The following is a 27,430-nucleotide window of genomic DNA, read 5'->3' as shown; positions in this document are numbered from 1 at the left end:
TTATTACTGGTGTTGTGAAAATAGAGCAGTGCTGCACTTAAGCCACAGAAAATATCTGAAAGGTTCAAAGGCAGATGCTTGAATCAATTTTTTTTGTGTGGGAAAGCAAGAATAAACTGTTTAAGAAGGGGTATTTACCTTATTCCTCAGTTTAAATTCTGAAAACCCAGACAGGCTCATCAGGAAATGCTGCAGTCCTCTGTCTATGTACAAAATAAAAGGAAAGGGATCCTGACCCTTTCAGTTTGTCTGGCTGATATTTTTCAATGCATCCTACTCTGCCAGACATGATCTCTGAGGTCTCTTTTTCCTGATAGTATCATTCACCTCGTGGCTCAGAGCACATTCCCTATGAGTGTGTCCTGAAAGCACCTTATGCTGCTAAAAGTTATTGAACATTCATGTTTATAAGCACTGAATTAATTTTGTTTGTGCTCTGTGTCAATTCTTTAACTAATGCCCAAAAGCCCCTGAAATTCCCTGTCCACATGTCAGCAAAAATGTCTTTAACCTGCATGGCAGGGTTTTTCACCAGCTCAAGAGAATGTTGAAGCAATCTGGAAACTAAGATGGTAAGAGCAGGCTTAGCTAGTGATTAACAAGGCATTTCATAGCATTCCGGGAACTTGCTTGTTAATTTTATACTGCAGATATGGACATAATCATGCAAAAAAACTGCCAGGGTGAGAGAAGAAAGGCATTTGTTCTCTTCTGCCTTTAAAATGATCCCTTCAGATGTGGGTGACAAGGACAGGTGCTCCCTAAAGTCGCCCTCACAGTCACACACAGCACCTCTCCCTCTCTTTGCCTGAAGCCTCTGAAGTAGCCACATCCTGCTTGGAAATGTCTTATCCAGACATTTAGGGACGGGAATTTATACCTGCATTTCCAAGCTTATTCATTTACCAAGCCAAACACTTTTTGGCAAAACTGTTTTTAGCTGCAGTAGACGCACAGATTAATTCAGCTGCAGTTCAGGTTGAGGCAGGTCCAAGTTTCCAGAGCTGTCAGGTGCCACGGAGGTGGATGAGGTAAACAGACCTGTAAAAATACCAGGCACATTGTCTGCTGTCTTCCTCCTTCCTGCATGCTTTGGATTTACACCTTGCCCTGCATCTCCAGGGTGACAAGTAAATTCCTTTCTAGAGGAAGGGTTTCAAATTGTTTTTTTACCATATTGTTCCAGGGACAAGTCTCACACAAGCACAGCAAACACAAATTGAACACACATTCCCTTCTTGCCTTCTCCTCCTCTTGGCCCCATTTCCTGATTTCTCACAGTTCTCTCCATGTTTGTTTGGGTGGCTTTTTTTTTTTTTTTTTTTTTGCTGCTCTTCTGTTTCCAAAAATGTCATTGAAAATAAACTGACAGGACAAACAGCTCCGAGTTTCCCACTAACAAGGGCGATGTGAAATGATGTGTTCGGGTCTCGGCAGCAAAAGGCCCTCGATGTCAGGAAAGAACTGGATTACAAAGATTCCATACTCCAGTTTTATATCTGACTCAAAATGAGCCCTATCTCATGCATTATGAGAAGGCCATTTGGCTCATCGCTGGCCTCCTCCCTTCTTGCATGTAGTGCCAGGTTCTGGAGGTATTGTAACAGACATGCGATGATGATGAAGCCAAGTACAAGGAGCCCTTCATATCCAACCAGTACATGGCCTTTTCCATTTTCTTACCTTCAGCCTTAAGCATTGAAAAATCATATTCCTGCTTCACACTGTTTACACAATGCACTGGAAGCTTTACCCTTGCATCCCGGGGTGGGAGGAGGAAGGAGAGGAGCAGGAATAACTAGAAAGGAAGGGAATGTGCCTGCTAAAGCCAGTCACTACACAGAGGCCAAACAGCATTTCTTTACTTGCCCTAGCTCCAGGGGATAAGGCAGCAGGCGCATGTTTTTATAAGCTGAATTATACATTAATGAAAATCCCAGGACATTCCTGTAAGAGTGGAGGCATTAGTGGTAGCTGGGACGCTAGCCAAATTCCAGTGAAGGTAACTACAGTGTTTCCCCATGATCTCCCTGCCACTTCAGTGAATTCGTTCAATTGTTTCAGCTCCAAGTGGCTCCGCAGCATCTCTGGGATGTACAATTCTCTGGGATAGCATTCTCACATAAGGAATCTTGGTGGAATTTAAAAATAGGTCCTGTGAACGATGACAATGTCCTTTCTGGCAAACAATTTTGCAACAACAGCTTTGAGACAAACAAGCTGCAGGAAACTTGAAGATTGCATAAAAGTTCCAAGAGGAAAGAACAAAAAGTTCACTGGAAACCTCAAAGCAAAAATACTGGGGCAGACAGTGCACTGTTTGGAATTAGTTTAATTCATATCCTTCCAGGGATTTGACCAGGCATTGCTAAATTCAGTATATGCCTTTTCTATTTCATGGGGTTTGGGTGAATCCGATACAGAAGCGTTACTGATAGGTAAGGCTTTATAAAGGCTTTATAAAGGCCTTGCAATAATGGCTCTGGCCTGTTACTTAGGCTAAGGAGAAGGGAACTGTGGGAGAGTGACTCACCTGGAAGGGAGGGATGTGAAAGATGTGCTGCGTGATTGCCGCGTGTCCACATTGTGTCCACATCATGTCCACATCGTGCTGTGTGGTGGTTGGTTCACTTGGGCTTGTTGTGCCTTAAAACTACATGAACTGGTAAGCGGCTAACTGCTTTAAAAGGCCGGGTTTTGGCAATAAAGAGCACTCCTCTGCACTGCCTGGTGTCCCTGTGTTGCTCATTATTGCAACACAGATGGATTTTTCAGGGAAAAAGTCCCTCTGTAAGAGGGTTTGGAATGGATATTTCCCTTGCTATGGCTACACATGGCCAGCAGCAAGCCTTCCTCCAGGCTTCCACATTTTTAAAGGTACTCTTTGAGAAAGTGTCTGTATGTGAGTTGGTGAAAACCAAGCACTGCCTCGTCTGTATCACAGCAGACTATGGTGAACTTGTGAAAACCTTGGATAAGCTTTGAAGACCAGCTCATGTTTAAAGGGCCAGGCAGAAGATTTCTACTGGGAAACAAACCTTAAGGCTGCAAGTGTGAGTTTCCAGCTGACCTAGCAGAGGCTTTGGGGAACACTGATAGTGAATTGCTGCTGTTCGCCCTCACCCTTGCCAATATAATAATTAAAAATGTACAGTGCTGGCCCTTTGAAAAGCTGCACAGAACACCAGTTCCAGTAAAATCCCAGCATCTGTTCCTCAAGCTGAACTAGGAACAGAGCCAGCTGATTCTTTTAGTTGAATCTCCCTTTTGCTGACAGGACAGACCCCCAGATTTCACAGCCTGAACGGTTTGATTCTCTCCTGCATTTTGGACCTTACTGAGGTCAGGATTAATGCCTTCATTGCATGGAGAGACAAAATACCGAGTATGAAAACAGCACAGTGATCAGTGGCCTCTTGGCTTTTCCTGTTAGATCCTAAAGATCCCTATTAAATTGCAGATGTAACTCTGTGCTGGTGTTTGTCTTCGGAGCTGAACAGTGTGCAATGCAGGGATGGAGTCCCTCCTCTCTATTTGCCACTGGCATTGTCACCATTTGTCACAAGAACTGCTAAGTCTGGATGTCCATCTGTGGAGAAGCTGGTTTCAATCCGTGATAAAATCTATAAACCTCAGAAGCCAGCCATGGCTTTCAGAGGAGCCCAGGTGACTGCAGCCAGTGCATGATCTCAGCGATGTTTTCCACCCAGCCATCCCTTGTCTTGACTGATTAACTGAGAGGGGACTGAAGGAGCAGCATGGAGTACTTAGCTAATTACACTGCCCCGAGGTCTTTTGTCCTGCTGCCGCTGGATCACCTCAATTGATTCTTTCAGGCCCTAAACAGCTTTGTGGGCTGCATGCCTGGGCAGAATAAGGTCTTTCGTCATACTTTAATGAACGAAAATGTTTTAAATCCTCTCCTTCTCCCTCCACGCCAAGTAGCAGCAAGGGTAACCCTGGTGCAAGGACAGCTGTGCGTGGCTGTTGAACGTCTGTCACCATGAACATTCTCCTCCTCCAAGGCTGTGGGAGCTTACAAGCTTCCCAGCATCAGCTATCCCATCTACCCAAGGTATCTACTGCCACCTCTGTCTCCAGGGACTACAGGGGATGTAAGCCTTGGGAGACTTTTAGAATACAGCTAAGAATGTGTTAAATGTGTGAACATTCAGCATGATAACACAGGTTCATGAGTAATGAATTCCTGCATAAACCAGTCTGAAACTTTTCTCTTTTTTGGGGAAAAAATATTAAAAATAAAAAAACCCACCTTCAGTTTAATCTTTTCCCTTCAGCATCCAGCTACTGGTGGATGTATTTTTTGTAGTTCAACTGAAAACACTTAATATTCCATTTAAAATATGGGATTGGCAACATCCCAGCGAAGATCTCCACAAAATGTCTCCTAGTCAGTTAATCTAATAAACTTCTGCATATAATGAACACTTTCTCAGCATTGTCCAGAGTCATTAATCCTGGCACAGCCTCCCAAAGTACAAGTAGTAAAACATGGATGTCATGACTGAGCGTAGAGCTCACCGTGTTGCGCTCTGCATGCCCATTCTCCATTCAGATGGGCATGCCCAGGCTCTGCATGCCCATTCAACTTCAGCTGGCTGAGTTTTAGATGTGAATTAAAGTGATTAATAAATGAAAAGGCTCTTATCATCCATTCCTGTGCTCACAGTCCCTGAACAATTTTGCCCTGCCACTTGCCAATGAAGATGTAATAGCTCACAGCATATGCTTCATCACTTCACGGTCAAAACTCTTAACTTGAGTAATAAGGGCAAACCCCATTCCTTTCTCCAAAGGAATGGATGTGGGGAAGGAGAGAACACCTTGAGACTAACAAGCAGTTGCTAACCCACCGTGATCAGAAAATAAAGGCGTGCTGCTCTTTTGAGACTGCTATTTACACTGAATGGGCTCCACATCAGATTTGTTCCCTTGGAGTTCAAGTAAGTTGGTTCCAGTGCCAGCTTGGCTGTCTAAAACGCTAATTGTCTTGTTTCCATTTCACACATCATCATCATCACAGTAACATTTCTGGAGCTGGGAGACAAATGTCAGTTTGACTGGAAGGCAGACTGAAACACAGCCAGAGAACCTGCAGGTTTAGTGCAACTCCAAATATGGTTTCTCCCTAGCCCAATAAAAAAGTGAAACACAGGCAAAATTGCAGCCCTGTGCTTTGGTTTAAACTACTGTTTCAAACAAGGGCTTTCGCTGAAATGCTCACAATATGTTTAGGTGTCTGCTTGTACCTCATAGTCCCATAAAAGCGAATTTCATTCAGGAAGAAATCAATAAAAGCCCAGGTCCCCAAATGCACACAGGTGAAATCCATTTGGAGTTAAAGTACCGAAGCATTGCACGTCAATACAGTTCTTGGCAGATTTTAAAAGTACTATTTTTGAAACCAGAATTTGACTGTTTGATTGACAATGGCTAAATAAATGCACACAGATAACATAATGTGATAGGAAAATGCATTAAAGCAGTTAACACTTCTTTTTCCTTGTCTCCTTCTCTTCAAAATGTCAGTCCAGCAGTTGAATGTCCCGCTGAAGCAGTACATGAAATTCTTTTCCAAGATGCTGAACACTGCGCCTGAGCTTTATGCCTAACCCTGCCTACCTGAATTCCTGAGTCTTTTCCTTGTGACAGAACAATATAAGTAATTTGTTTTGTACTTTGGGGACACATTATTCACGCCAATGAAAGTAAAATACAGGCCAATTTCTCAGCTGAGATCCTGGTGCTGTTCAGTATGACAAATGTGTTTATTTACATCAGCTGAAGCACTGGCCTCTGGAAATCAAGTGTTATATCCATGTGTTATATCTGGTGATTTTGATGAATCAGGGAGCTTTCTTGGGAATGATGGAGAAGGCAATATTGAACCAGGATCTAAGAAAGAGGTCCCTTGGCTCTTCAGCATCATACAAGTCTTTTTTCAGAACTCAAAGGAAAAAGGCCACCATAATTTATTTCCTAAGGTCTGGCCATTCAGTCCTGTGAAGGGTCCCATCTCCATAGCTCAGGCACAGCACTCACCTCTCTTTCTCCCATCAGTAGCTAATTTCAAGTCCAGTTGTGTCTGGAAAAAGCAGGGGAGGTGTGAAGCAAAGAAGTATCAGGGCAGGAAAGAGCTTATTTCCCCTGCTGTTGGGAGAGAAGCAGCCCAGATAAAAAATGTTGTTCTTTGATGCCATAGCGCAAATTTGGGATATTGGCCAACTCCCAAGGGCTGTCCTTGGATGACTTTGCTGTCGTGTCTCCATTTCTCCAGGCAGATAATAATGCTCATCCATGACACTTAAATAGCCAGAACCAAATTCTGCTTCAGTTACATCAGGGTGCAGCAAAAGAAACACTGCTGATACCTCACTCACTCTTTCCAGGTTTACCACAGGACAACTCCAAGAGCAGAATCCCACCTGATGATTCATCACACCCCTCACAGAGGCACTCAAGGGTTTTTCTTCAAAGCCCTTGCTGTGCAACACCCCAGAAAGCCCTTTGTGTCCACCTTATTCTCGTGGCCCATCACCTACACCTAAGACTGTGTTATGTGTCTGCTCTTCTTATGTGCCCGCACGAAGACTTCAAACGGCCCCAAAACAGAAGTTAGGTAAAAGAGGGCACAAGTGAGGGCCCAGGGTAGGACTGGATTGTAAGCAGCAGCTCCTTGGTCATGCTGCAGGGCCCCTTCTCTTGAAGCACACTGCTTTCCTCACTGCCCAGGAATTAAACTGCCCAAAGGCACAGTGCAGAAAGGATCAGGCCTGTAAGCTGGTTTCACTTTTATTATTTGTTCCTAATCTCCCGCCAGTTCCCATGCAGGTTTTGAAGTATCGATCACCCCACAGCAAAAGCTTCCCATGAACAATGGATCTGTGGTTAATGAGTCCCAGGAACTCCTCTCACCTCGCTTGAGCCCTTGGGGTGAGAAAGTTAAGTGCTCCTGTGCAAGCTCAAGTGACTGCTCACCATTTCCTTAATATTCCATCTCTTTGTGGTTCGCAGTTTGCCTTTTGCTGAGCTAATGTTTATTTTTCCAGAGAGCAGTTATTGTGGTAAACTGATATCAAACTAGCAGTGTGGGAAATAAGATTTCATCTCCTGTACTTCAACACTTCATCCAGGAAGGCAAAGAGAGCCAACCTAAGAGCCTTCTTCATCTTTAATAAGGATGACAGCTTGTTGCTAGTGCAGTGGTGATGGCTGTCACTCCTTGATGCTTATTGGGTCTCTCTCACCAGTGATTTTCCATTATTTAGATTGTGTGGTTTTTTTCTAATGGAGAGGATATCTCATGCCCATCATTTCAGTGTGGAAACCCCTTGGGCACATCAGCATCTGCTGCTGTTGTCTAGGTATTGGGACACCAAGACCTCTAAGAATATGAATCTTTCCTGTTTGTTCATCTTAATCACACCCTTGAGCGTGTTTTACTTTACCCATATAGGTAACATTAGAGAAAATAATGGGTCTTCTGAGCTGAGAATGGACTAGGCCCCTTTTGTGTGTTTGTAGACCTCTGCTATCCACAACTGTGGAAGAAAAAAATCTCCTTTTACTTTTACAGTTGTGGAGAGCAGATAATTCTTTGTGGAAAATACAACTCTCTAAGAATGTTTCCTATTCTAATCTTGCTGACTAATCTTTCTTCTTCTAAAGTTTTAATCTTGCTTAAGGAATAAATATGTGATATTGTGTTAGAAAAGCCAATCAGCTGCTCAGGCTCTAGCTGGGAAGCAATGTGAGTTCCCCTTTGTACAAGCTCTTCTCAAATGTGATTGTTTCCCCAGTGTCAAATTCCATGGATTTTAGCAGCTGAATGGGTACAAAATTTGACATGGTCAGAAACGTGTGCTTATAAAAACTTATTACCGTTGAATAGCCGGTGCATTCTTGGTGCACTCATGCGCAAAGTGCCCTTGAAGAGGCCTGGCTGGCAGCACCTCTGGGCCTCATTAGCACACACACACACCCATCCCAGGCTCCCTCAAATGCCGTCCTGCCTGTTCCCATGTGCCGCGGGCACGGGACGCGTGAGGCTGCGCGCAGCCGGCACCCCTGGGCAGCAGCTGTCCTCAGTTAACCCTGGAGCTGGCCCAGGCGGGGCACAGCCACCGCGGCCAAGGCAAGGCCCGCGGGTGAGGCAGCTCCTGAGGGCAAGAACTCACGTGCTGGGAATTACAGCCAGAGCAATGCTGAGCTGAGAACAAGGGTGGGCACAAAGACCAAGTCTCTGACTTTCCAGCTGACATTGCTGCTCCAAGGTTCTGCTGGGCACCGGCACACAGGTAGCTCCCATCTCCACAGCATGCTCCACCAGGCCAGTAAAGTCCAGCAAGATGTGGCAAGCTACAGGCACATTTGGATGCCTGGGTCACTGTAACCCAAACTTACGGCACTCACGCAAATGGAGCCCACAGGGTATATCTTTTTTAGAATCACCCAGTGGTTTGGGTTGGAAAGGACCATAAAGACCATGTAGTTTCACCCTCCTGCCACTGGACACCTTCCACTATCCCAGGTTTCTCCAAGCCCTGTTGGGCCCAGCCTTAGTCACTTTCAGGATGCACAAAGCCAGTGGCTCACACTGGACACAAGCACCGGATTGGTGCACATACGCCAGCTTTAAGAAAAGCTGCTTCACCCTCACAAGCTGCTCCACTGACAAGGCCTTACACTACCAAAACCTCTTTGCCTGGATTAGTGCTATCCCTAGACTTAGAGACAAATCTCACAAGTTATTTGGAATAGTTGAAATAACAAGGTTTGGGCAGCGGGGGCTGTCTGGGGAGGTTAAGCACAGATGCTGAGCATGAAGTGCCTCCTTCCTGGCCTTACCCAGCTCCACACAAGCTTCTGCTTAGAGCTGAGCTTTCTAGCTCAGGCAGAGGGAACTCTAGTCCCCCTGACACACCTGGGCATGACAGTCATCACAGGATGACTTTGACTGCCCCTCTGCACTGCAGCATTCACGGGCAAAGGGCCTCAGTATCCCCTCTGGGTGGAAAGGCATCACGGGTGAGAGCTCTGGGTGTGAATAAATAAGAGCAATTGCCAACAGAGAACCTGAGTGAGAAAGCCAGATTTTTTATGAGTGTTCAAATAAGGACCAGGGAAACCTCCCTGGACACTGAGTGTTCCTGCAAATCCAGTTCTCATCTACTTTGCTTTAAAGACTGCTCAACAACTTTTCTAATGCCTACGTGACTGCGGTGATTAAATCCAATTGGTGTCATGTTAATAGTGAAAATACTTCCCAATACACACTGATTCTGATAAGATATTCATTAAAAAGCAAACAGCCTGAAGGTCGCTATTTTTAAAACAAAAAGGTGCAATTTTTCAATTTAAATCAACGTGTCATTATTTGATTTGATTTTAGTAGCTGAAACTATCTTTGGGAATTGTCAAAACAAAAAACGTTATTGAAACAAACCATCTGAAACAAGTGCAAGTATTTTTTTAACATCCAGTGACCTGAAAATGCATTTTTCACTCAGCTCCTGTTATCAATAATAATAAAGAAAGGAAAATATCTTTCTCCATTAGAAATATGACATGCACAGGAATAATATCCAGTGATATTATCACATCCATTCCTTTATGAAAATTCCGCCTGACTACCTAAGTTTTCCTAGAAGCCTTAAGATATCCCTTGTACTATTAAGAAAAGGTCTTAAAAGAGGATTCTGGCGAGGTTCAGCTCCATTTCACCAGAAGACAAAAGGTCAAAATAAGCTCCAAAGATAATGAGTGTCATTCATAGGTGAGATGAGAGCTAAATTACTCCCCACTCAAGCAGAGCTTTAGTTTAAAAGACAAGAGTGGGGCATCCTTATTTAGCCATAGTGATTCCAGTGGCAAGAACAAGGCTGCTTCCACATGTAGGTTAAAAGCAGTAAGGGGTGTTGACCCCTAAAAGGCATGGAAGAAGGAATAACTTTAAAGGGTTGAAACTTTTAACTTTGACATTTTAAAAGTAGAATACTTCAGGTTTGGTTTTGGTAATAATTTTCATTTCAAAGTTCACCTGCATTTATTATACAGGGTCAAGCAAAACTTGTCAGTTCAGCACCAGTCCCTCATTTTTTTGTATGCTTTTCATCTTGCCATGATTTTGTTTCGGAGTCCACAAGAACCAGTCTCTTTATACAGACCACCAAACCAAGAATATTACACAGTTCTATGTTTTTTAAGCTTTCCATGTATTAAAAATTAGTAATCATGCCATGGTCAATATGCTGTGAGTAAATAAAAACGGTAAATCCAAGTGAACAGCCAAACTCCTGAGACTGCCTGCTCCAAATGCACATCTCCTCCTATACTGCCCCCAAGCCAGCAACACACATATATCCAGATATACAGAAAGACAAAAGGAATTTCATAAGCACTCAGGCCAACAGATTCCTCCTCTGTTCTCCTCCTGACCAGGATCTTTGGGTTTCCAGCATTTTTCTTCCTGGCAGTTGTTAGTTTTGGCAAGAGCAGTAATACCACTAAGAAGTTACAGACCCTCTGTTCCATTCCAAATCCAATTTAGCTAACTTAAACCAGAAAAAAAAAAAAAAAAAACACCAAAAAAACCCACACTTTCCTATCAGATGGAATTTCCACTAGTGCCTGAGGGACAGAGGAAATCAGAAGGCATACTACAACCCAGCAGGAAATATTTCTGACCGTGATTAATGCTTCCTTTAGCAGTGCAACAGAATTTTTGCAGATCTTTTGGGATCCTTGGAAGAATTCCATTTACTACTCTCCAGGCCATATTTTGCTGTGAAAACCTTATTACACAACAGAAGCATTAACGGATTCAGAGAAATATAAGAAAAGATGTATTATCCTAAAGATTTGGAGAACAGGGAGAGAAGAAGTTAAGAAAGGCACAAGGTTTTCCTTTCACTCCATGTGATTTTGTTGTGATAATGCCCGCTACAGACCTGTCCATCACTCGTGGACTCAGGTCAGAGAAGCTTTCTGACCCGACCAGCTGGGTGACACAAGCCAAACAATGAGAAATTCAGCTTCAGTTGCTCTTGCCAGAGGGATCTCAGGGTTGCCTGTTGAGCAGCCCTGAGACAGCCATACTTTCCTTTTATCCATCTTGGTTTTTTCTTTCTCTCTCTTTCTCTCTCTCGCTTTTTTTTTTTTTTTTTTTTTTTTGTCTTGGCTCGGGAATTTGCAGGGATAGCTACAGAGCTTGGAAAGGGCCAGTCTCTCATCTCTCCTATGCAGAAAGGTGTCTTTCTAACTTTGGCTTCCTTACCTAGCTCCCATATTCCCAACTTTTAGCAGATACAGAGGTAATTGCCTTGAACTACCTTGATAGGAAGTACTTTAAAGCCATCCTCTGGCACAATAATCTCACCTTGCAGATTTCTAGGTATTGCTGTAAAGCTGGTCAGTGACATCCCACAGGGATGCAGGAGGCCAGCTCAGCTCCAATTGCCACTAGATTGATCTGCTCCCTTCCAGTCACTGGGGAATGTCATGGCCACAGGCATAATGGAAGATAATGCTTTTATTGGAAATGGCAGGATACTACCCCCATTTTCAAATTACCCTACAGAGAAGCAGACTCACTCTGGAGTGCTGAAGAGTCAGCAACTAACCAAAGACATTTGACTGAGGACTGTGCTTCGTCTACAACTGGTCACCAAAAGTACAGAGGCAGAATACAACCCCGTGTGAATTACAAAGAGGGCTTAATGTGACTAAGGAAAAATCAAGATTATAATGCTGTTGTTGACATGTGATTTGTCCCGACCAGAATTTAGCTTGTGGCATCACATTTTTCCCTAGTACAATCTGCCATTGCCTGAGCTTATAATATCTCATCACCAGAGGCAGAAGGTCTCACAGAGCAGCGCTATCACACCCTCTCCCCACAAACCCCAAGGGGTCAGTGATTCAGCACTGACTCAGCAGGAGCAGACCATAGACTGAGCCACTTTGTGTCATTTCTCTTTACCTTGCAAAGTCTCCCATCCAAGGGGTGACACAGTCCAACCTGCTAAGCTAATGAGAGCTGACAAGATCCCAACCTGAGAATAAAACCTACAGAACAATAGATGCTCACCCTGGTTCTCTTCAGCTCCAACCAGCATAGGAACCTTTTGTTTCAGCAGCTGATGAGATACATAACAAGTCATAAAGACACTGAGTCACTCAAGCATACTTACTGTTGTTTCTGTTTACTCCTTCCTCCAAACCTCCAGCTTCTGTTGGTGTGTCCACGGCTCACTCTCCATCAGTCTCCAACACTGATATAAACCAGAAAAAGCCCATGTCCCTGGTGGGCAGGAAAACCTCTAACTGCGGTTCATAATTAATGTCCAACACTTGGTTAAATAACAGCCAGTCTTAAGGAAAGAACAGATGAAGGTTGTGCCCAGACATTTTTTTGCATAGCACCAGTTTCTTAGAAATCTTGGATGTTCTCTGTACAGGGTTCTCAGTTCAGACCGTACAAAGCACAGTCTCCCCACAGTCTGGCTAACTTTCCACACTGGTCACAGGAAAAGAAAGACTGAAGCACCTGCAGTTCTTGTGCCTGAAGTTTACAGGTTGCTGCCCCAAAGGACTGGACTACAATGGAGGGAATTGCAATTTTTGGATGTACCCCTTAGTAAGCAGGTGAGGACACAGGTGCTGCTGGCAGGTCGACATGTGTTGCTACATTAGAGGCAGCTCAGTAAGAAGTGCAAGAACTTCTGTTCCCAAAGTAGAAGGAACTGTTAATAAACTGGGAATCCAAAGTTTTCCAAGTGTGGAGGTGAATGGCTGAGAGTGGCCCCTGCAGAATGGCACAGAGGAGTGTGAGGACTCCTGGGCCAAGTCAAGCTGCCACTGACTAAAGCAGGAGTGGGAAGAGGGCCTTGGGCTGGAAAAAGAGGCTGCTTTGCACTTATGGGCAAGGAGAAGCAGGGAGTCCCTCCCCTGTCTGTGGCTGGTTTTGGCCTAGCAAAAAGGGTAAGTTGCCTCTGATGAAGCTGTGATGGAAAACTAATCCTCTCCAACAACAGTCCAGTGCTAGGAAACATCTGTGGATCTGGGCAGGAGAGAAAGCAAGGACCTCTTCTAAGGGCTTTTGTTTCTCCATCAGTCTTTTGTGGTGTCTCCCTCAGCCACCTCCTTCCTGCTTGGTTATTCCACCATTAGTTTGCATGGGCTGTTTGCAGAGACAGAACAACAGAGGTCTGCTTGGAAAGCCAGCAGAAACCTCTTAGCTTGAGACCACAAATGTGCAGAATCCCCAAAGAACAAAAATGTTTGAACTTGCCTCCCCAAAAGTGTTGTATTCATTGACTTGCAAGCAGGGGGAACAACCATAGTAATTTAACCTAGGGAAGAGTGCCAACAACTTATTTAATTGCAGAGTTGGTGCCAACAACCCCACAATACAACTATTAATACAAGTCTGCAGTACAAGACTAATTCTGCTAACCTTTTGCTGTTGCCTTTTAGTCAGGTCAGTGGCTGCATCCCTTCTGTGCTGACACTATTCAACAAACACTGGCAACTGCTTTTAAGCAAAAACCAAACGGAGCAGTGCAGGAGGGAGGGGAGAGGGACGATTGAGAAAATGAAGATTTCCCCCCACAACCCCACCCCTCGCTGTCCAAATGTTTCACATTTCTTTCTCCGTTTCAAGCCCCTCTCTTGAAACTGGGAATGTGTCTTGCCATGTATTTGCCCCTGGAAAACAGCCAGATCTTTGGTCTGGATTCCATCAGGTCATTTCCCAGTTTCTATGAGACTGCATTTGAGAAATGTGGGTCTATCTCAGTCCACTGGCAAGACTGGTCATCAATCAATGTAGGAAAACATGAGGTCTGACACTGGGGACCAATCCACTTTTCTAAATGTAGCGTTCCTTTAAAGAACACATATTTTTACAGAAAAATTTAAAAAGAAAGCAATAGTGGATCTGGCACTACTGCAAGTTTTCAAGGGCATGATTATTCCAGCAATTGTGTGCCATTGTAAACATCTTAAAATCCAGTATTAAAAGCTGCATAAATCTCAAGCAACATCATTCTTGTATTAGGTAGTAAACTCGCTGCTGCATTTGCAGACTCTTGCTTCACTCTTCACCCATCCCCATGTTTGGGATTTTATACTTACATCTCATGACTGTATCACAACCATAAATTCCAACCACCTGGAAGCAGATTTCTTTATTACACTCATAAAAAGCATTAAAGGGGTTGTAGCTTTTACCTTTATCCTGGTGCCACTACTGTGATAGAGAAAATAAATACTGCTCACAAGCTCAACAGAAAACCAAGGTAAAATCTTCCACAGGGCTACACTGAGTGCTCCTTCTCAGATGGTCAGCAGTTCTCCACAGGTACTGGGAAATTTTCAGGCCCTGCTGATCCTACAAACCAATTCCCCGAAGACTTCAGCTCACATATGGTACCTCTGCATGTCACGTTCAGAAAATGCCCCGCTCCCAACAGCAGCTGTTAAGCCCCGGGATCTGTTGGATCTCTGCTGGCTGGGGTTGAAAACATCGGAGCGGCGGATGTGGCCAGGCTGGAGCTGCTGACAGCATTGCTGCAGAATGTGTGACTGAGCCCCGCCGTAGTGCCCGGCCACGGCATTTGTCAGCCAAACTCCTCATTCATCCGGGCCTCGGAAAATCCCCATTCTTGGGGAGAATGGGGAATAGCTTTCAGGCTGGCAGATTATCTGGTGAGTCTGTGGGAACTGCAAAACACTGCACCTGCCTGAAAAATGGCACCAGCTCAGCACAAGATGTTTCCAGAGGGGAAAGTTAATATATGGGAGGAATGCACATAAATCCTGTTATTTCTTAATGGGATTTGGGAGCTTATTTCTCACCCAGTGCTTTGAAATGTATTCCACAGCCTATTCTATTAATGAATTTAAGCACAGTGATTTTCTTATCAGCAGGAATCATTCTTCATTGGGGTTCGATTTTTTTTTGGTGGGATTTTTTAATGCAAGTGTGAAAAATTAATATTATGCTTGAATACCAGTTAAGATGTTAACAAGCTGTGTCCTGGATAAGCTGCTCTTGCTCTGCTCCTGTTGTTCTTTTCCTAATTTCAGTAGACCAAGAAACCTGGCATCATTTAGTTTTTGGGGTTTTTTTAATGTTTTAGGCAGTGGCTGGCTAAAAATGGAAAGATGAAAACTCTATTTCTGGTTCAGCTGTGTGAATGAGTGGACACAAACTTTCTCTTACTTAAAACAAACAATATTTGGAAGTTTTTTCCACCTTTCAGGTGTACTCAGTTGGTACTGACGGATACCAATATCTTTCAGGGTTTCCTGGCACTGTCTTGGATTCTGTCTCTGCTGCCACTGGATGGGGATTCACTCCAGGCTTTGGCAGTACACAAATGAGTTACAAAGATTTTCTGCCTTAGCAGTCTATCTTCAAAGGCCTCTGGACATTGTTCCTTTGACAACCAGTGTTTGTTGGAAAGCAAATTACAGCTCACCTCATTTTCACTTGCAAAGATCCCTCCCAATTCTGACTAGTTCAGAGAATATCCTGAGGTGGAAGGGACCCATAAGGGTCATCAAGTCCAACTTCTGGCTCTGCACGAGACCACTCTAAGAATCCCACCATGTGCCTGAGAGCATTTTCCATGACTCTGGCAGGCCTGGGGTCCATGACCATGAGCACTGCCCTGGGGAGCCTGTTCAGTGCCTGACCACCTTCTGGGTGACGAACCTTTTCCTAATATTCAGACAAACATCTCCTGACATAGCTCCAGCTGCTCCCTGGGATCCTGACACTGGTTGAATACTTCCCATGCAATAGACCTATGCTGGATTCATGTGTCACAATTTTGAGCTTCCTCAAAAGTTCCTGAAGGCAAACACCAACGAAATTTGAGATGAGATTAGCTCAGCTCCAGCTCTATTATCAATGATGGGTTTTCTTCCTGTGCCTTGGGCTCCCAAGAACCGTGGGAAAGGCTGAAAGTAGTGGACCCTTTCACAAGCACACATCTATTGTTTACAAACACAAGTTAAAGACTGCATTCCCTGGGTCACATTTTAGGATCAGTTTTTAAACCTCAACTCTGGATGTATCTGCTACAGCCAAGGGAAAAAGGATATGTGGCATTTTTCTGTCTAATCTTTCATGCAAGCTAAAGCCAGGAAAGGATTTATGAAGGCTTCATTTCTTGACCCTAAGGATTACATGTTATGTTTAATCACACAGGATTCTTCTCTGTCTTGAGAAGAAAATATTTCTTCCTTTATACCTTTCTGTGACTTTGAAGGACATGACACTCCATAACTCCTGTGGCAGCAATGAGGGTTGGAGACCTGATCTTTCAGAGCAGCTGTCTCTGGGGATTTAGGGCAAAACTTCACAGCTTGGGCTGACCTCTGCTAAGGAGGAAACTCTAAAGTATGACTGGTCAACTGGACACCAACACCTGGCAGACGCCATCCCCACCCCTTCTCAGCATAGATAAATTCTTTTTTCATCATTTCCTTCCACAGGCATGTTCATAACAGAGTTGTCTGTGTCCCTTGGGATTCATAGCTTGGGACAAGCAAGGTGTTCCCTGTAGCCAGGCTCCCTGGGATGCATCACAGCACAGCTGGCACTGCCCCCTCAGTGGTCTGAAAGCTGCCCCCGACCCTGCTGGGGCAGCAGCAGTGCCCACCAGGCCCTGCTCACGTCAGGCTCTGGGTTTGCCTGGGTTGCTAATTCAGTGCTGCGGAAGTGAACAGAAGTCTTTTTGTGCAGAAGAATGCTCGGCAGCCTAATGGAAGGGCTGACAATAGAAGCCTTTTCATGCAGCAGCTCCCTCACTTTAAGAAAAGGTAGGGATCCTGTCCCTTGTGCTGGCATCAGCAGTCTTTGGAGAGGCCCTAATGCGAGCCCTGAGAAGCAAGGAAGAGTGGTAAGCAACTGCCTCCTGCCTACTCAAACAGTTACAGTGTCAGCTGCCAGTCTGCAGCATTCAGATTTCCTTGATATCTGGGATCAGACACCTGCCTTGTGCACTGCCTGCCACAGGAGTCAGATGTGCCGGCAGATGATTTTGCACCATGAGCCCCTCACCATCACTGGTCCATTTGCAAAATATTGGAAGATAAAGGCTGAGAAGGGGTGGGTTTTTAAAACATTGACAACACAGGCTATTCCTCAGCAGCAAGGAGAAAAATAAAGTCCATATCAACAGCAACAAGGGTGGAAATGTTCAAAGAAAAAAAAAATAAAATAAATTTTTAAAAAACTACAGAAGATGTCACCGTGCGTCTGGCTCAGTTTCATGTCCTAATGCCCAGGCCAACGAGTCTCTCATGACTCTGCCTGCTTCAGAGAAGTCTCCCTAAAATGAGCATGGGCCATGGGTTTTGTGCCTGCAGCCCTACAAAAAAGGTAACAGCTCCTAAACTGCCACTTGTCACACCAAGGAATACAGGGAACAGACGCAAAGAAACTTTGCCTGTCAGTGCGTAAGATAATTTTCTTTTGTTTATGGGAACTCTGGGCATTCAAGCGGGGAAAACTACGAGCTCCTGGTACTGGGAGAACACTGATTCCCAGTGTTTGGATCAGAGACAGGGATAAGTGCCTACGGACCAGCTGGGTACAGAGTGGCCTTTTGAGTTTTATTTTGTCAAGAATGGTGGAACAATTCCCACTGCATGTCACTAAGTGCTCTATGAGCTCTCTCAACCAAAAATACCAGAGAAGTAGCACAGGCAGGGGAGCCTTGTGAACTCTGATGCTCTTCATTGCATCAGAGTTTGGATCAGGCTCCAGACAAGGTTTAAACACCTTACAAGAATTTCAGATTATTTCTCAGGCTCTGTCTCAAATGATTCCCATTATTATTAAACTTTTATTGCTTCCTACATCCCTGCTGAGAAGTAAACCTCAGAGTTTGTGTCATGCTTTTGGCATGAGGTCCCTGCAAAGGACCTGCCCTTTTGAGTGAAGGGAACCCATGAACTCCAGCACAGCATGTGAAAAGTGTTCCCACACAGCCACGATCCCAGGGAGAAGCTTTGGATGCTTTAATTCCTAGGAAAGAGAAACAACTCCTTTGTTAGTATTGTCAACACGGAGCTCAAAATAAAAGGGCATTTCAGAGGCCTACAACAGCCAGAACTGTTCCAAAGGTTTGTGTAGAGAGGAGAAACACACCACAGAAATACCTCTCCTGGCTCCAAAATGGTTGAGACTGATTAACATTAATTACCTTAGGTTAAAAATTCTTAGAGAAAATTGAGAGGGAATGAAACCTTCTCTTACCAGTTTGCCTTCACTGCCTGTAACAGTCAGGGCTTTCATTTTTGATCTTGCAGCTAAGGGTGAGCCAAAAAAGTAATTTGGAAATAGAAATCTTGGTTTACTTCTGGGTATTATCATGATTTTGAGGCCACAGAATATTGGAATCTAATTAAACACTTGGTATCACCTGCAATCACTTTGGCATTTGTCACTGAAGTTCTATTTCCAGATTAAAAAAAACACTTGTTTACTGAAATTTCCACTGCAAGAAAATATCCCCAAATCAGGCCAAAATTACAGGGTTCTAAATTACTGAACAGGTATAATGAAAAAATCAGAAATTCAGCTGTGGGACCCAAGGTCTATAAACAGAGGAGTGGAGGTCACTTCAGGGAGTCTGTCTTCTACTTGAAGTAGAAGCCTTAGTGACACATTGAGGACACTGAGTGTCTTAAGCACAAATATGTTTAAACACTAAAAACAAAACAAGCAACTGTCCTGTTTTTTTTAAAAAAAGGAAAGAAATTAAAAACTTGAGAACCCAAAGGACTATTTGACAACATGTCATTGACTACATTTCATACCACAGAATTAATGTTAGAGGGAAAATACATGGTGTTAATTTGCCTCTTTTTGAGCACTGTCCCACTGCTACCCAGGGACATTCTGGTGCTCCTTTAAGTACTGAGTTTTGGACATTTCCTTGACGTGCAGCAGAAAATGAACATGCAACTGCCTACCTTTTGCCATCCTTCCATTCCTTTCCTGCTGGTACAACAAAAACAGATGCTGGGAGGGTTCTACAAAGCTTTATTCTGAGGCTTCTCTCGGGGAAAAATGTGAGTGAGATGCAATGAATTTATAGTCTGCCCCCATCTCCAGCAAAATAAATGATGAATAGACCTGCCTGGAGGACTTTGAATCAGCTGCCACGAAATTGTTTCAGTGCAGGGCTGTCTTTCCACAGGGGAAAAAAGAGCAGCATTAGCATAAAGGATCTGTGTGCCTTAGCTAGGCAAATTCATGTGATTAGCTGCATTTCTGAGAGTTGTTAGGCTGGGTTGCAGGATATGCTGAGCACCATGGCTGAGCCAGCAAAGCTGCACTACTGTTTTTAACTGGAAGCTTGCCCCTCTGTGCACAGGTGTGTGCTCAGCCACCTGTCCCCCTCCAAATCAGCCTGTCCTGCTGCACGGAGAGAAGCAACAGGTCTGTACAGCAAAGGCAATCTAACTCAAGGGCAGCAAAGAACTTGTTCTTATTTGGAAGGCAATGCTAAAAAAATACACTAAAAATATACTAAAGCTCTGGTAGCTGGCTCTCTAAACCAGCACTTTCTACCAGCTGAGAATACAGGCCTGCTTTTTGCACTTTCATTCCCACATTGCTGCTTCCCTCACTTTTGGATAAATTCTTGGCATGTTACTGGTGGAGAAACTGGTGTCTTTCCCAAGGGCTGCCCTAGGCTGTGAAAACCAGGTTTTAGGCATATGGGCCTTTTGTAAATTCACTCCTCTTGGTTTTGAACTTCCATTACAGCCTTTGGCCTGAAGCTGAGACACATCAATACTCTGGGTCCCCAGGAGTTCCTGAGGTCTAGAAAGAGCTACTGTATTCAAACAGATCTGTTATCTCTCTAGAATTTCAAAACAATACATCAGTGTAACTTTAAGTAATGTTGCAAGCTGCCATGGGCACGAACTTAGATATTTGCTGAAATGTCCACTGTCATTTACTCTAAGACCATTTAACACCACTCTGTCAGTGCAAACAGACAGGTAAGTAGACATAAATATAATTATTTGCCAACAGAACAGGGAGCAAAAACAGAAAATAAAACTTCTTAATTGTGAAAAATCAGAAATTGAAAACTGACATCCATTTTTTTCTGGTATTTATATGTAGTATTATTTGGAACTGTTGTTGGATCATTCCCAGTGCCTGCATCCTTAATGGTCCTTTTCAACCTACAACTTTCTATGATTCTCCAAGCACTCTTGTACAGAATTAAATCTGTAACATAATTCATCATTTCCCCAAAGTTCCTCATTACTTCACAGTACACTCAGGCAAGGAACACTGAATTAACTAAATGAGTAATATGCAATTAATTCTGAGGAGCACATAGTGAATTGAAGCACCAGAGGAATTTCTCAGTTGAAACTGGAAACCAGGAAACAGGAGCTGCCTGAATTCCAGAAAGCAGAGCTTTCACAAGCCATTCACCAGCTCTGCATCACACATGCATGAGCAAAACACTGAAATGCTGACACTGATAGCACAAACCAAGCAGGGACTACACGGAGAAAAAAGGGAAAACCCCACCAAAAATAAAACCCAGCACATTTCTGTGGTGTTGTTTCAGGAAAGGCAGGGCCAAGTCATACAGCTCCTAGTGGCACTATGCACACTCCAGGCATGTTTGACTTTAAGGGGCCTCGTTGTTGTGGAAACCAAATCCCGTAGATTAATTAATGTTCAGCAGCCAGAGCCATCTCCCATCCTGTCCGTCTCCCTGCCCCCAATTAAAAAAAAAAAAAAAAGGGGAGTGCGATTTTTACATCACAGAAGAATGTCAGAGCAAAAAGAAACTCTTTCCTCATGACTGCAGGACACTGCCAGGAACAGTGAACAGCCTGTGTTAGTCCCAAGTGTTTCTAAAAGAAAAATTATAACACCATTTCTGTGAGGCTCCTTTTGCTGTCTGTGGCTATACCAAACTGCCTCCAAGAAGGTCCTGCAAGGAAGATGATTATGTGAAATTTCTAAAATCCCTTTATGATGAAAGGACTTTAATGGGAGTCCCTCTTTTTTTTTTTTACTTTCAACGTGTAATTGTATTAATCACAACGAATTTACTTCATTGACTGACAGTCTTCATGTGAATGTGTTTGCATGGGGAATTGCAACAGGAATTGAAAATGCAAAGGATTTGAACAACATTGATTCTGAGTATCAACATTTTCTTTTATCTGCTGCTGGTTGTGATCCATCAAATTCCCCACATACATCCCAGTTTGCAGGATGGAGTAAGATTGGACAAAAGTCCATTCGTGCACTAGCTCAACGTACACACTATAAAAACAGAATGCACCAGATTGATGACACAGGATGGTCACAGGATGACATATGGTTAGGACCCACTAGAGGTGAAATTTCAGAATTACCTATATGCTATTTTCAGAACAGTTTTAAGGCCATAGGTCAAACATATTTTAGATATTCAAAGATTTAAGGTGATGTTTTTGAAAATCCTTGGTCTTCAGCACCTGCATCCTGAGGTACCTGGGTAACAGACTGGTTCTGATGAGAACGAGGAATTCCTTCTCCCATTTTTTCCCCCTCAAAATATCCTTGTGAGCTACTAGCCAAATATTAAATAATAAACACCCTGAAGGTGTACCACACTTAACAGATATTTACTAAATAGGGTGAGCAAACCACTTACGAAACAGGTACAAGTATTTACTGCACTGTTTCACACACACTCCTAATTAGCCCACATTCCACCGTGTGACTGAAAGCACTCACTGTGTTTTACCTCAGGAGTGGTGGGGATGGATTACTGACCCTGCTTAGATATGCCACAGCTTCATGACACAAGATCACTTCATGGGAGTCCCCTACTCCCTCCCATTGATAGCAGTGAAATAAATACAGCCAGTTTCTGCAAGACACGATACTTCCTGTGGGACAAAACTTGCACTTGGATAGTTAAACAATGCCAAGAGCTCTCTGTGTTTCTCAAATACGCAGCTCCTGAGCAAAGCTGCTGACTTGAACAGGTGCTCAGCACTTAAAACCCAAGCCAAATACAACATCAGTTTTAACATTTCAGTGTTACTTCTACAACTCTTGCCCTCTGAGTCGGGCACCACTCCCACCTTGCTTGCATGGCATAGAAAATGAGAACAAGTACCTTTGAGATGATTAATGGCTCTCCGTGCTCCAGCCCGCCCTTCAGCGTGAATCCCCATGGAGCACCTCCGTGCAGCAGTGCCTCCAGGTAGATGTATCTTCCCTTGTGGGTGATGCTGCACTCTGAAGGGGAGATGCTGGTGTTAATGCTGTCTAACATCCTCATCTGTCCTAATCACATACTCAGGCAAACACAAAACCCACTCAGGCCGTCACAGAGCAACCAGCTTGGAAATCAAAGTCCCCAGAAGCCCACCACAAGTCATCCCTGAATACGAGAAACAAGAAGAGCCTGAGGTGGAAAGTTCTGCTTCAGAGTTGGAGTCCAAGGTGATGGGCTAAAAACAGCCCCATCAACATTTCAACACGCTGCTTCTGCTTCACCATCAGGATTTTAGTTTCAGCACTGAGCTCTCCCCATTCCCAGCTACTCTGGGCATGAGAGCTTGGTAAACATTTCTCTTCCTGCCTTCAGCAGATCAAACTGTGGTTTTAAAGATGGGACAAAAAAAAAAAAAAAAAAAAAGTTTATAGATTTAAAAGCCCCTGGCCAGTAAATTGCCAAAATCCAAACGAATGCTTCATTTGTGATTGATTATCAGTCTTTTCTTCCTTTCTGCATGCGATTTACCATTACAATGGCCTTTTTGCCTCAGCCCACTGCACTAAAAGAATGGAAGCGTCTTCTCCCTCTCAGCTCTCAGTTACTCTGTTCGCTTACTTCACAATTTTCTGACTTGTCAAAAAAAAAAAAAAAAGGCTGGGGGAGGAGGAAGGAAAGAGCAAGTCCATTCCTAAAACCCTTTAGAGGGCTTTAAAAAGTGAAATAACTCCATACTTATTGGATTAAAGAGTGAAAAAAAAAAAAACATTGGGAAAGCTGGAGAAGCAGGTGAAATGAATCCTCTGGGAAAAACGTTAAGGCGATAGCTGAACTCTTTTCATTTTCGGTGCTCTCCCCGATGAGATGAGCTGCCAGAGCTGCAGCAGCTACTGCTGCTCTGAGGGAGGGTGAGGAAGTGGGGGGTGGGAGGGGGGGGGGGGGGAGAGAGAGAGAGAGAGAGAGAGAGAGAGATGGATTAAGGCAAGTAAGGCACTGCTGCCCAATTGTGCACATCAAGCACACAATTATAAAATGCAGTGTGCAAAAGCTGGGGCTCACCCTTTTATTATGCCCCCGGAAACCACCATCTTTCTATTGTCCTTGCCAAGGAATTGTAACAATCCAAACTGCCAGTTGCTGAAAACACAATGGACCTGTTCCAAATCAGCTCAGTGAAGCACTGCTAATAATTCGGCTCTCATAAAGAGATTTTCCTCTCTGTGGAGCCTCAGTAGCTTCCCTGGACATATTTCTTTTCCCCATTTACATTGCCAGAAAAGGCCAATGCTTTCCCATTAAATGGAATAAGAAACAACACCAAAAACTCTGGATACTTTTATTCATGTAGGCAGTTACCTACTGCAGAACATGTGGATGTGGGTGGATCTGCTCTTCCATATGTGCACGTAGACTTAGGGACTTGGGTCATCACTTAAGATCTATCACAGCATGTGTCACTGAAGGTGTGCAAAACCGTTCCTGATTTTTAACTGGGTCCGGGACAATAGAGAGAGGAGACCAGAGCCCACTGCCCTTCCTGGTGGCAGAGCTGAGGAAACACACAGAAGTGTCTCCCTCTAAGACACCCCCATCTCACCATGCATGCAATGTACATTATTTCTCCTTTGGGTTTTCCAAGCTCTCAGGGCCTTGTGTTAACAAAATTTTAATGAACAGTGGTGGAAAAGCTTTGCAGCTGGGACTCTAAACCCAGTATTCCTTGCATTTGTCCGTGGGCACCCCATTCCCATTCCATTCCTTTTAAGATGTTACAGGTTCCCAGCCCCTTCTATTTGCCCCTCGGGTCCCATGTCTCATTCCCAACAGCCATGGATACATGCAGAAAAGAGACCCCTCGCTTTATTTTTCATGGTAGATGATTCCTCAATCCTTACTGAGCTTTGCCCCCTCAGCTTCCCTCCCGGGGGTTGAGTTTTCATTAGCCTCACAACCTGGTCAGTCTCATGGATCGCTATTATCCAGAACTCACCCTTTAGCCTGACTCAAATCAGATTTCTGAGGCTTTACACTCCTAATGTTTCAGTGTGAAAACCCTCGCTCCAAGCCACCACAAAGAGCAATTCATGTCCATGCTCTGCACAGCCCTTCCAGAGACAGGCGAAGGCTCCGGGAGCTCTCTCGAGGCCATGCCTCCTCCTCTCCATAGCCAGCAGGACTAGGTAAGGCTGTGTAAGGACACACCAGCCTGTTAACAGCCTGAGGCACTTCTCTGGATAACATCCATTTCCCATACAAAACGTTTTTCACCACACCTGTCTGTGGACACTGGATTTCCAGTGGTAGCTCTATTTCGTATGGGGTCTGCTGCATCTTATGATTAAAAGTTATCAACATATTTCTGAGAGACAGTTGTACTTCTCCTCCAGCACTGTGGTTCAATTCAAGTGATGAATCCAACATCATTTTTGCCAAAAGCTCCATCAGATTTGTCAACATTGCAAGCACAGGATTTTCTCCTCTTACCACCTCCAGATTTGGTATTTTTTCATCCTATTAATCCAGCTCTGGAAAGGTCACATCCAGGTGCTTCCATGTGTCAGAGACTCACAACCAGCTAAGGAAAGAGGTTTCATCAATTACCCAAAAAGTGCTGCCAAATACTGTGCTGCTTCCTCAGCGGGCTCTTATTCCACACAGGAGTTCCTTTCAGGACAGAGCTGACATACCCCTTGAAGGGATGTCACCAAAAGAACCCGGGCCCAGAAAAGTGCTTTCAACACAGAACAATATATCTGAAGTTTTGCACAGTTGTGGTGTAAGGGAAAATAAATTTGGAATAGTCATGTCAGAACCCTTACCCTCATCGAGCACTGCATTGCTAAAGCAGGAAAAATTACCACTGATTTCACTTTTCAGAGGTCCCAATCAAACCCTGTATTTATCATCAATCAAGGCAGCTGGCAACTGCTCTGTCTTTTCCTAAATTCCTTCAAATATTCCAAGTTTTTTTCACAAATGAAGTTCCTCAGAGCAACACTGCCCCCGTCTGCTGAAACCAGAAACTGTCACAGTTTAAGCTGATCGACTTACATGCCAACATTTCCGTAGTTAATAGGCATTTACTACGCTTTTCCCTTTCAAAAATGAAGCAGAATTTGTCCTAAGCATTCAGAGCGCCTGATCTGATCAAAGACAGGAAATTCAGCTCATTTTGTACGCACTTGTTACTTTTGGCAGGAGAACTAAACACTAGGCTTAGTTTAAATCTACCTGCTGCTGAGTTCTATCCTGTAAGTTGAGAGGAAGAAGATTAACGATTTGTCTCTAAAGAGAAGTTTTGTGGAATAATGTGGACCCTCCTACCTTTCACAGAGACCCAACGGGTGACTTGCTGATGGCCATACAGAGCACATGAAAAGGCTGAAAAAGAAGCACTCCTTTTCCCTTGGTCCCTGGTTTTATCACTGAAGAACTTCTGTTTTCCTTCCAGGCAGGGCTCTGTGTAAGCTGAGGAGTGTCAGGAATTTCAAATAATGGACATCCTTCAGGCACCAGTGGGCCCAGCTTCTTCCTCTCTCCAGGAGTCCTGAAGCCATTCACCTAAATCTGCAGTAGGATGGAATAAAACACAAGTGTCAAAAGACACAGCTCTCCTGGATCAGCCCAGGAGCCCTTCAGAAATGAATCATTCCCTCTTGGGGTAGCAATTTCCCTGGAAGTTTCTTTAAAAAAAAAAAAAAAAATCAGGAACAAATAAATCAAAAATATGGCTTTCCTATACTTACCTACAATCAGCTGAGGCTGACTGTAAAGTATCCATCTCCTCAGCTCTGGAAAATGTCAGTCTGGCATCTAAAAGAGGAAATAACAGGAGGGAAAACATGTTGAGGCTCTGCATGGTATCAAAAGGATTGCAATCATCAACTAACATTCACAAGGTGCTTCCAGAGAAAAATTCCTAGGGCTACACAGGGAACCTCCACTCAGATTCCCAGTTGGATTTGAGCTCATCTTCATTCCAAACCACAGAATAAGCTTGTTTGTCTGGATAGGCCTGAGGTAAAAATGTGAAAAATCAGACAGAGAAAGAGGGAAACCAAGATCTGGGAGTGAAAGGAAGGAACAAAGCTGAGAAACAGAAGTAACCTGTGAAATCAATGAATCCACATCCATCTGGTGTTGGAAAAGGCACTCGTCTTTGAAGCCTGAAAGGAAAGAACTTTCTTTGGAGAACAGGAAAGAGATTCTCCATTAATATTGTCTTCGGCACAGGGCTGCTGTGGGTCGCTCAGCTCCTCAAAGCAAACTGAAAAGCAAGAAGCCAAGGAGGGGAAGGGATCTGTCCTTCTAAGGGGAGCACGAGCGCTGCCACAACCCAAGGATGCGAACCCAGGGCGTTTGAACTCAGACCTGCAGGTTTTCCCCCTGCATCTGAATTCCCATCTATCTGATGTCACCACTCTGGTGAAAACAGAGTTCCAGTCAGGAACCAGGAATCACAAGAGTCATCACAACCGTTCCCAGCCCAAATAAGATGATGATTAAACCATTCATGCCACTGTTAGAACCTTTAACCAACTCTGAAGTGGCTGGTGGGTATGGCCCAGGTATGTGAGTAGTCTCTGCTGGCATAAATCACTCCAATCCCCTCCTCTGAAGCTCTACCCCCTCTAGGAGGAATGGATTATTTTAAACATAAGCAGTTGATACTTGCATCCTGATACCTTTTCAGAGGCACTCCCAAACAGGAGGAAAGTTACACAGGAATTTGATCCTGTAAATCAAATCTCTACCTGTAACAGAGTAACTCTGTTTCAAGAATGACGGGGGCTGCTGGGGGCTCCAGACCTGGACTCCCAAGAAACAACGGATAAAAAAAGGCACCTGTAGTCAAGACAGGTGGCGTTCTGCAAAAAAGCACCTTGCCAGGATCCCGATGGGGAAAAGATATGGGAAAGATATCAAGTTTCCCGCTGAAGCCAGACTTTGAATAACACTTGGCGGATACATCCTGCGTACAGCGTTTATTGGCTCTCCTTCATGCACATGATCGGCTCCTGAGGGAGGAGCCTGTTGTCAAGGCTACCGAGGGAGCAGAGGGGTGGAATAAAGAGCAGGTAGCTCCCAACAGGGCTTGGGAAGTTGGATTGCCAGCCCGCAGCACGGAAAAATTA

General features: G+C 44.1%; 1 protein-coding gene and 2 long non-coding RNA genes across 5 annotated transcripts in view; all 3 read right to left on the bottom strand.

Moving 5' to 3' along the window:
- SHROOM3 (shroom family member 3) overlaps positions 1-25,727 on the bottom strand; it is a 115,106-nt gene extending 89,379 nt beyond the window's left edge. For 2 of the 3 annotated variants that reach the window (XM_068188225.1, XM_068188226.1), the window contains exon 1: positions 22,194-22,496. In XM_068188225.1, the coding sequence (XP_068044326.1) occupies positions 22,194-22,358 (165 nt within the window). In that variant the 5' untranslated portion in view covers positions 22,359-22,496. Of the gene's footprint in view, positions 1-22,193; positions 22,497-25,619 lie in introns of those variants that run through there. The other variant, XM_068188228.1, reaches the window with a different exon arrangement.
- Positions 12,132-17,415, bottom strand: LOC137472823 (uncharacterized). The gene is made up of 2 exons (XR_010998432.1): positions 17,275-17,415; positions 12,132-14,194 (listed from the first exon to the last, which is right to left on the bottom strand). It is a non-coding gene; the product is annotated as an uncharacterized lncRNA (long non-coding RNA).
- Positions 25,728-25,741: 14 nt separating the features above from the next.
- Positions 25,742-27,261, bottom strand: LOC137472820 (uncharacterized). The gene is made up of 3 exons (XR_010998431.1): positions 27,141-27,261; positions 26,046-26,108; positions 25,742-25,862 (listed from the first exon to the last, which is right to left on the bottom strand). It is a non-coding gene; the product is annotated as an uncharacterized lncRNA (long non-coding RNA).
- Positions 27,262-27,430: the final 169 nt, after the last annotated feature.

Source organism: Anomalospiza imberbis, chromosome 4 (genome assembly GCF_031753505.1).
Source record: "Anomalospiza imberbis isolate Cuckoo-Finch-1a 21T00152 chromosome 4, ASM3175350v1, whole genome shotgun sequence".
Taxonomy (NCBI): domain Eukaryota; kingdom Metazoa; phylum Chordata; class Aves; order Passeriformes; family Viduidae; genus Anomalospiza; species Anomalospiza imberbis.
The sequence above is the reverse complement of the archived record's forward strand: the minus strand, read 5'-3'. Positions and strand labels throughout refer to the sequence as shown.